General features: G+C 56.9%; 1 protein-coding gene across 1 annotated transcript; it reads right to left on the bottom strand.

Moving 5' to 3' along the window:
- Nucleotides 1-7,027: 7,027 nt before the first annotated feature.
- On the bottom strand, nt 7,028-8,407 carry C15H11orf96 (chromosome 15 C11orf96 homolog). The gene is given in 1 exon segment (NM_001145035.1): nt 7,028-8,407. A coding segment is annotated over 1 exon segment (372 nt). The 5' UTR covers nt 8,084-8,407; the 3' UTR covers nt 7,028-7,711.
- Between the last annotated feature and the right edge of the window lie 1,924 nt (nt 8,408-10,331).

The raw sequence follows: 10,331 nt of genomic DNA, 5'->3' as shown, positions 1-10,331 counted from the left end.
AGGAAGAGAATCTGCCTCTTGCTGCAGAAGGAGCCCCAGTAAAACCTTGCCTGAATATCTGGTCTGGGCTCTGGTCAATTTCTATTGATTCACAGAGGCCAAGAACCCTCCTCAGTGATACTCTCACTCTAATTTGGGCTGTGTGGGGTGGCGGAGGGGAGGGGCAGGGAGGGGAATGTGGATTCTCCCACAATAAGTTTGAGTGGGCAGATGATATCCTTAGTCTAACCTTGCTCCAGGGCGAGGCTTCCTGGGTGGCCTTGGAGAAAGGCTCTGAGCCTCATCAGCTGATCTCCTTCTGCGTGGGTTACAAAAAGGGGTGGCTCTCGCCCCTGTGAGGTCCCATGTTTCTAGATACTCCCTATTCTTTCCCATCACTCATGTCTTTCCTGTAATAATTTGCTAAAAGCCACAAAGCCACAGAGGATAGCAGACCCATGCTAACATTCCGGCTCTTTCCAACCGCTTCTCCTAGAGCTATGCGCTCGGTCAGTACACGATCAGCCTTCCAAAATGTCATAAACGTGATTTTTCCAAATGCTCTTCCAAAGCATAATGAGGGACTCTAACTCTCCAGCCTGCAATATTTATACCCTCCCCACAGGCAGCTAAGTCAAAATCCCTAAGTCAACGCCTGGCACCGCAGGAGCTTTTTTTAGGACAGCACCCCACTGCCATCACCAGATTTTGTTTATTCAGGGTAAGGTAAGGTTGCCATAATAAAGGGACCCAATAATGATTTACTGGCACAAAGAAGACGGGAGTGTGTTTCTCTCCTGTGTCATAGTCCGTGGTGATCATTCCAGATGGGCAGACTCTTGAGTTCCACGAGGTCATACTGGGGCCTGGGGTCCTTCCCTCTTGTTTCTCTGCCATCCCCTTGGCCACAGGCCTTGGCTTGAACACGGGGTTGCAGGCACATCCATTGGAGAAGGGTACGTATTAAGGCTGAGGCCTGGGAGGGAACACATTTCTCTTCCCAATCTATGCCATCGGCAAAAACCTACCTCATCGACATACCTAAGGACAATAGCATCTGGGACACAGAGACTGCATGCCCTGGAGGAAGCAGAAAATCAATGCTGGTGGACAATCAGCAGTCTCCACTGCTAACCGGAGACTGGGAGCTGAATGAGTAGGTGGCTGCTGTGTGAGTCACGTGGCCTTGAGCCTAGGCTGAGAGGACTGTCCTCCTGGGCTCCCCTTGCCCCCTCAGCGCATATACACACACAGGCCACAACTGTTCTCCACCCAGAACCACAGGGCGAGCAGACCTCCCCACACACCTCTGCTCGGTAAGCCTTGCCACGCCCCTACAGTTCTCTTTCCGATGATGCCTGCCACCCTCCCTCGTGCCTGAGGGGCCTGAGGGAGACTCAGGGCAGGCCCCGAACCTGCTGGGAGATGGAAGCGAGTGCCTGCCTGGGTTCTCTGGGAAGCAGATGCCAAGCTGGGATTAAGTGTGCAAGGCTTCCATTAGGAGGCGGGCTGGTGTGACATGAAACACAGAGGGAGGTAGAGTGGGTTGGGGACGCCAGCCGGCAGGCTGTGAGGCAAGAATGAACCTGAGAGAAGGAGAGAGAGACAGGGTGTCCATGGACGGCCCTGCAGTCTGAGAAGGCTTCAGCAGAGCCGTTGGGAGATCCTTGAGCTGAAGTCCAGTTCAGTTCAGTCGCTTAGTCGTGTCCAAGTCTTTGCGACCCCAAGGACCGCAGCACGCCAGGCCTCCCTGTCCGTCACCATCTCCTGGAGTTTACTCAAACCCATGTCCATTGAGTCGGTGATGCCATCCAACCATCTCAGCCTCTGTCGTCCCCTTTTCCTCCCGCCCTCAATCTTTCCCAGCATCAAGGGGTCAGTTCTTCACATCAGGTGGCCAAAGTATTCGAGTTTCAGCGTCAGCATCAGTCCTTCCCATGAATGTTCAGGACTGATCTCCTTTAGGATGGACTGGTTGGATCTCCTTCTAGTCCAAGGGACTCTCCAGAGTCTTCTCCAATGCCACAGTTCAAAAGCATCAATTCTTCAGCACTCAGCTTTCTTTATAGTCCAACTCTCACATCCATACATGACTACTGGAAAAACCATAGCTTTGACTAGACGGACCTTTGTTGGTAAAGTCCACCAACTGAAATCCACCTACAAAGAAATCTCAAGTCTCCCAGGAACTGGGAGAGTTCTGTCTTAGAACCCCAGCCACCCGCGAAGTTGTTGGTGGGGAGCACGTCTAGGGGGAGGGGCCTGGCCTCAGCCAATGAAGGAGACGGACTGCAAAGCCAGAGCTGCTCTGTTCTGTCCCCCTGTCCCCAGAGGCTGCCACAGGACAGCACGGTGGGAAGTTGGGGACCTAGGAAGAGAACAGGCTTCGGAATAGAAAAGACAAAACACGTCATGATCCAGCTCACTACTGACTAGCTGTGTGGCGCTGGGCAGGAAACTGAACCCCTCCGATCCTCAGCTCTCTCCTCTGTAAAATGCCTGGGAAAGGATGGATTTAGAGTGCTGGAGGTGCTCACTAAGTGGTGGTCTTTGTCCTCTCCCCTACTGTCTTAGAGAAGGTGTGGGCCTAGGGGCTACTCCAAATGTGCTCCCTAAGGGAGGACTCCCAAGTCCATGCTGCTGCTAGTCAGTAGCCGGGTCCAACTCTGTGACCCCATGGACCACAGCCCACCAGGTTCCTCCGTCCATGGGATTTCCCAGGCAAGAACACTGGAGTGGGCTGCCATTTCCTACCCCGGGGGATCTTCCTGACTCAGGGATCAAACCTGTGTCTCCTGCATTGGCGGGCAGATTCTTCACCACTGAGCCATCTGGGAAGCCTCCCAAGCCTATAGCTGGCCTTGATTCCCTGGGAGCAGACAACTTTCCCTCTCACCAACACCGCCCCCCCTCACCGCCCACCAAGCAGACCTGAAGTGGCACATGGCGGACCACAGAGGCCAATCTGGCTTTTAAACAAGTGCAAGAAAAACACCCTGAGAAATACTGCCCCCAGGGCCAAGAGAAACGTTTAGAAGAGGCTGCCAGCCAGGGCTGGGATGGCAATGTGCTACCTCCTCGGGCTCTGGCTTGTTTGAAAACTCATCACCCAGGCTAGGGCTGCAGGCTAAAGCCCAGGTGGGGAAGGGAACGAAGGAGGCGTCTCCTTGTACAAGCTTGTAAAGCCAGACGGCTGTAAAGCCAGACGGCTGGGCAGGCTTCCACCCGGCCCTGGCGCACGCAGGCCCCCAGCTCCCAGCGAGGCGCTCTGGCCCTGGTTTTCTCTCTCCTGCAAGGCCCGTACCCAGAGGACTTTGTATGTCACTTTGTACGTCGCCTCTCCTCCCCTCTACTCTCCACGGATCCCGTTCTCTCGCTCTCTCCAAGGCTGGCCCCGCTTCTGCTCAGTCTCGTGACATTTTCTGGCTCCTAACTCTGGATTTCCCCATCTCTCTCTGTCTCTGCATTTCCCCGAGGGCCTCATTCCTTCCCGTCTTTCTGGTTCTCATGCTCTCCTGCTCCCTCAGCCCATGTCTCCCTCTCTTCTCTCCCCTCCAACTATCTGGCTTCCTAGCCCAGCTCCTTGGAGCCGTGTGGTGCTTTGGAGCACACGGGGGGAACTGAGCCCTAGAAGTTGCACAGGCACCTCAGAGAAGCCCCTCCTGACTCTCTTCCTTCTTCCCCCGAGCAGAGCAAAGATGTTCGGAATCAGAGCGCATCCCCAGTGTAACGTGGGGGCCCCCAGCTCCCCAGACCCAGCCTGCTGCCTCCAATACAACAGCATCCCCATCTCCTCCCCTTCTCCCTCTCACTACTGCTTCCAACTTCTTTCTACACTCAGTCCAGGTGGGGCTAGTGGTAAAGAACCCGCCTGCCCGGGCAGGAGAGCAAAGAGACATGGTTTCAATCCCTGGGTCTGGAAGATTCCCTGGAGGAGGCCATGGCAACCCACTCCAGTATTCTTGCCTAGAAAATTCCCATGGACAGAGGAGTCTGGCGGGCTACAGTCCATGGGGTTGCAAAGAGTCGGACACAACTGAAGCGTGTTAGCACATGTGCGTGCATACTCAATCCTTAGAACTAATGTCAGTTATAGGCAAAACTAAGAAACCAGAACAAACGTCACTTTTATGCCAAAGAGTGGGAAATTCGTTTAGTTAACTGTGGGGCATCGATTCAACGTACTGTGCTGTGCTAAGTTGCCTCAGTCATGTCCGACTCTGTGACCCCATGAACTGTAGCCCACCAGGCTCCTCTGTCCATAGGATTCTTGAGGCAGGAATACTCCTAGGCATGGAGAGTTGTCACGCCCTCCTCCAGGGGAAACTTCTCGACCCAGGGATCAAGCCCTCATCTCGCACGTCTCCTGCACTGGCAAGCAGGTTCTTTACCACTAGCACCGCCTGGGAAACACATCTATTCCGTAGGATTTTATTACAAATCATGATATACATCAATACTGATATTAAATACAAATCCAAGTAAGAAAACAAGCAGCTTAAAAAAAATAGTATTGGGGTGCTTCCCTGGCAGTCCAGTGGTTAAGAATCTGCCTTGCAATGCAAGGGACCTTGGTTCGATCCCTGGTATGGGAAGATCCCACATGCTGCGGGGCAGCTGAACCCATGCACGACGACTACTGAGCCTGCGCTCTGGAGCCTGTGAGCTGCAACTCCTGGAGCCTCACGCCTAGAGCCTGTGGTCCCCAAGAGAAGCCACGGCAGTGAGAAGCCTGAGCACAGTAACTACAGAGTCGCCTCTGCTTGCCACAACTAGAGAAAGACCACGAGCAGCAACAAAGACCCAACACAGCCAAAAAGTAAACAAACATTAAAAAAAAAAATAGTATTTACAGCATAAGCCCATTTTGTGAAACATGTATATATGTATACATATATATATATACACACACACACACAATAACATAGGCATAACCTCCAAAATGTTGACATATTTATCTCGGGGTGGTAGGAATATGAGTTACTTGTTTTTATTATAAGGAACAAATAGTTCTTGGGTAATGAAACATTAGAATAATTTTAAAGCGAACCAGGAAGTAGGCAAGATGAACATCAATCTTCCTCCCTGTCCCCTTACTCATTTTAACCCAACAAACTTTTCAGAAGTGACTACTGGGTGTTGGGTCCTGCCAGAGGCTGAGCAAGAACTGGAATAATGACATGTGGTCCCCCCAAAATTCCCAGGTCCTGGCTAGGGTGACTCAAGGAGACCCTATAAGTAGGCCTTCAGCTGGGGTATGGGCTGAAGGTGGTGGAGAAGGAGGTTCTTCAGCAGGGAAAAGGGTACTGGCAGGAGCATGGTGCCCAGAGGGAGACACCTAATCGGGATCTCAGGCATTAAGGATGAACCCATAGGAAGGTTGGGGGCGCCTGGCTCTTGAAGAGCAGAAACAGGAACTACTGCTAAAAATGTAAGATAAGATGGGGGTGGGGGTGGAACAGGATGAGGGAACAGAATGGGAGGAGGTTCTAGGAGGGGCTTCTGAGCTTCAGCCACCCTCCTCCCACCCAAGGAGCTCAAACCAGCCTAACCAGGGCGGCTGCAGAGACTGGAATCAAAACATGGACCCATGGCTGCCTCACCACGCCAAGTGCCCTGTTGATGCATCCCAGCAATGGAACTGGCTGTTGATGGGGCCCACAGAGGCCAGTGAATTCCGGGGGTAAGGGCGAGGATAGCACCGAAGACTCCTATCCCCAAGGCCCTGAGCCTGGCCCCGCCTGTGAGCCAGAGGGGAGGACATTCTATTAGACCCCTGTTGTATGCTCAGTCATGTCGGACTGTGCCACTCCATGGACTGCAGCACGCCAGGCTTCCCTTTCAGACCCTGTGTGATCCCTTTTTGTTTCTTTGTTTTGTTTGCTCTGCCTTCTGGTTTTCTGCAGAGCCCAGGGCCACGACAGGTGAGGTGTGAGGAGTAAAAGGCAGTGCAGGTGCCCTGCAGGGCTGGGCTGAGCTAAGCACCAGTGTCCCCTACCACCAGGGGACACCCGAGCACAGACACACGGCGACCTGGAGAGACCCGAGTCGTCAGGGCATCCACCCTCTCCGTGTTCCTAATAACTACGCAGAGGAAAGCCTGGTCCTGGTGGCTCAAGGCTGGCGTGACCCCAGAGGGATGGGCTGGGTGGGAGTCCCAAGTGTGGAGAAGTGCTTTCCTTACCACCTACTGCCAGGGACGCCGGCCGCTGCTGGAAAGCACTGGAAAGACAGAGTCGTGGGACGGAAGGAGCACTGGACGCCGAGTCAGAGCTGGCTGCGCAGCGCCTGCTCTTCATGTGACTTTCCCCTGTCTGCCGGGTTTGTTTTCTCATCTGTAAACAAAGGCGGGGTTGGGGTGCGGGGAGAGACTCCGTGGTACCCAAGCGCCCTTCAAGGCTCTGACAAAAGACAGATTCCTTGCTGAACCTTGACGAGGGCAAAGGGAAAAGCTGGGGAAAAGGACCAAACCAAAAGCAGCCGCTGTTTGCTGCCCCAGCGCAGGGGCGCCGGGGGCCCTCGGACGTAGGCGACTTGGAGTGCGCGCGCGCACACACACACTCTGGCCGGCTCCCAGCCGGCCCTCGGATCCCACCACCCAGAGACCCCCGCCAGGGTCTCTCATTGCTGGCTGGGGCATCTCTCCACCCACTGCCTGGAAAGGGCGCGGGGTGAGTGGGGTCTTCCGTGGTGGGTACGGGGCGGTGACCCTGACCCCAGTCTCCCTGAGAGGTCAGTCCGCCCCAGGCAGGGGCTCTGCGTCCTCACAGCGCCAACCTTCAGCTCCCTAGCGGCTCCACCCCGTCCTGGACACTGGTGACGGAGAACAGTCCTGGGAGGCAGGAGAGCTCGGGCCGGCGGGTCCCCTGGGGAGGTAGGTCATGGACCCGCGCACTGGGGCTGCGACTTCGTACCGGTGACCGAAGCTGATGGAGTTACTTCCAGCCGGGGATTCCTGTCCGCCCCCCCATTCCAGCGAATTAATCCTCCCCACTTCTCCCCTAGTTTTGGGAACCTGGGCACTAAAGGAGTCCAAGAAGTCAAGAGCCTTGAGAAATGCACTGTGCAAATATATTGACTTTATTTGTCTCCGTTCGGGAGCCTCACAGACATATCTAGGTAAAAAGATCGTTAAATAAACGCCGTCAGCCATCGCAATGCAAAAATAAATATCAATCCTCCGGCCACAGCGCCAGCTGCGCTGCGCCCCAAGTCCCATCGGCCGCGCCTAACAATTATAAAAGTGTTCAGCGAGAGTGGGTCGGCGTGAGTGTGAACGGGTGTGCGCGCGGGGGGTGGCCGGGAGGGGTGGGCACGGTGGAGCGGTGTGCAAAAATCGGAGTTTCAGACCATCGGACAAGGGCGTGGAGCGACTCTCCGCGAAGCCCCAGGGACCCGCGGCGACTCAGTGCGGGTGCGCCTCCCCGCACACACTCACAGCAGAGTTCGTACTGGGAAGAGTTAAAAAATAAACATTTACAAGGGCAAAGAAAGGCGGCACCCCCTTCCCCGGCGCCCCGGCTTCCCGGCGCGCGCTCCCGCCCGGGGCGAGCTCAGCTCGGGGCGCCCGGACCAGTTTGCTGTCGGGTGAGGGTCCAGGCGGTCCCCCAACCAGGGTGCTCAGCGGATAGGGGACCCCGAGTGCAGGGCGCGGGGCCCCCTCGGGGTTCGCACGCTGGTCCGTCGCGACGCGCCGCCCGGGCGCGCGAGTCCCGGCTGCGGGCGGCGCCGGTCACAGGGCCGAGTCGGAGTCGCTGGAGTCCAGGCTGTTCCTCAGTTTGCAGCCGCTGAGCGGCTCCCTCTGCAGCGACAGACTCTGCGTGCTGCGGCGCAGGCACTCCAGGCTCTGCAGGAACGACTTCTTGGCCTTCTCCTCCTCCATAGGGGACGCCCCCTCCTCCTCCACCTCCTGGATCTCGTCGAAGGTCACCGGCTGCGTCTTGAAACGGGACTGGCGCGGCCGCCGCAGCCGGCCCTTGCCCTTGGACAGCTTGGTGGGCCTCATGGGCTGCGGGAACTCGTCGGCCAGGCACACGAAGTGCGGCATCACCGCCTGGTAGCTGGAGCAGATGCCCATCAGCTCGCCGGGCTTGGCGGCCGCCATGGCGCGGCCGGCGTTTTCGGGGTCGGCCGGCGGGGCGGCGGGGCTCTCCGGGGGCGGCCGCTGCGCCGGGGCCCCCCGGGAGGCAGCAGCCTGGGGCTCGCCGCGCGGAGGATCCAAATCTGCTGCGGGGTGGTGGCGGCCCTCACGGGCCCGGGTCGGCGCTCCTCTGGAGGGCGGGCGGGCCCGTCGGGGGGCGCGGGCCTCCGGGGCTGGGTGGGGTGGGGGGTGCGCTGCTCCGAGGCGCTCGCCGCCGCCGCTGTCGCCGTCTGCCCGGCGTCGGCCCGGCCCGCCGCTTATATAGCCGGCTCCTGCCCACACGGCTGCGAGCTCGGATGACAGCGAATGCCATTTAAAGCGTGCGCGCCCCGCGCCCTTCCGCCTGACGTCGCCCCGCCACTCTGGGAAAGTAGCGGCCCTTTCCCCGCCCCGCGCCGCCCGTCAACCCAGCTCCGGAAGGCAGGCCCCGCCCGCGGGCGTTCGGGAGCATCCGAGGCTGCGGAGCGGGCGGCGGGGCCCGGGCGCGGGGCGGTCGGGGAGCGAGGCGGTCCCGCCCGCCCTGGGATTCCCCAAGTCTGGACCAAGCGTGCTGGCCGCGGGGGCGCAAGTCAGCCCCCCCACCCCTGCCCCATCCAGCCGCCTAATCCCAGAAGCACACAATCGAGACGCTCGGTTGTTTGGCCTCGGGTTCTGGGCTGAGCGCGCGCGGGGCGGAGGCAGCTTCCCAGTCTTCCTTGCCGCAGGGAAAGCCAGGCCCCTCGGGCTCCCCAAAACCGAGTTCCGAGGAAAGACCGGATTTCTCCTTTGGATCCATGCCGCCTCTCCTCCCCACGCGCGCACACAAACACACGCACAGAGGCACTCATGAATACAAACACAGCTGATGACTCCAGTCCACTTCTCTCCCCTAATTGTCTTTATGTCTGTGTCTTCAACTACCTGCACCCTCCAAGTCCCTCGCGCACCCCCATTCATGCTCAGAAGAATGACACTTAGATATGGCACTGACAACAACAATAATGATAACTAACCATCTGGAGAGCTTTACTCCAAGCCGGGCAGGGAGCTGTGTTTTACATATATTATCCCACTTAATCTCCCTAACAGCCCTGTGAGGTAGCTGGTATTCTCGCAGTTTTACATATGAGAAAGTGGAGGCACAGAGAGGATCAGTAGTCCACTAGAGACTGATAGACCGAGCCGTCTCCACTCCAGACTCCAGGCTCTGATCGTCCCCTGCTAAGGGTTGGTGCCCACCAATGCCCCCAGGGCTTCTAAAAGTAGGCCCCCTGCCTGGGGTTCCCAGGCTCCCAAGGAAAAAACCCTGAGCATTGTTTTTGACACGTGGCCCTGGAGTGCCAGCACCCAGCTCTCAGGGCTGCTGGGAAAGGAGGGAATCAATGGACTTCGGCCTCCATTCCTTCCATAGCCATTCAACAAAGATTTATTGAGAACCTGCAGAATACCAGCTCAGGAAAGTCCTTGCCCTCATGAAAGTTACAGTCTAGGGAAGCGGGCAGAGTAGACAATAAACACCTAAACAAGAAACGTACTGGGGGTGGAGTGACAGGGATGCAGACAGAGAGATGGGGGTGTGGAGGGGTGGGGGCGGGGATCTGCGGTGGCCAGGAAAGGCTCCTCAGAGTATTTAAGATGCTCCCCCAGGACAGTAAGAGCACTGTGCTGTGCTGTGCTTAGTCGCTCAGGCATGTCGGACTACAGCCCCATGGACTATAACCCAGCAGGCTCCTCTGCCCATGGGGATTCTCCAGGCAAGAACACTGGAGTGGGTTGCCACGCCCTCCTCAATAATAGCACTACCAAGTGTTTTATAGATGCCACAGCTCTTGAGTCTTTTTTGTACATCAACTCATTTAATGTGATCGCTTTTATTTAATCCTCTCAGCAACCTTGGATAACAAGTACTTTTACTATCCCTATTTACAGATAGGAAAATCAAGGCACAGAGGAGCTAAGCACCTTTCCCCAAGGTCACACAGCTAGTAAGCAGCAGAGCTGAGATTCAAACCCGGAAGACTCAGCTCCCAAGACCCCTCATTTATGCATTCCGATGAGGCTCTTTGCCCCGTGGAGGACAGAAGGAACCAGGGTGTGACAAACGGGAGGCAAGGGTTTCCCACAGAAGAGCACCAAGGCACTGAGGCGGTGAAGAGTGCAGCGTATTCCAGGAAGAGCAAGAAGACTCTTGTGGCTGAAGCAGAGCGGGCAGGGAGCGTGAGAAGTAACGGCA

The sequence above is a fragment of the Bos taurus genome, chromosome 15 (genome assembly GCF_002263795.3).
Source record: "Bos taurus isolate L1 Dominette 01449 registration number 42190680 breed Hereford chromosome 15, ARS-UCD2.0, whole genome shotgun sequence".
Classification (NCBI taxonomy): domain Eukaryota; kingdom Metazoa; phylum Chordata; class Mammalia; order Artiodactyla; family Bovidae; genus Bos; species Bos taurus.
This window is presented reverse-complemented; position numbering and strand designations above follow the sequence as displayed.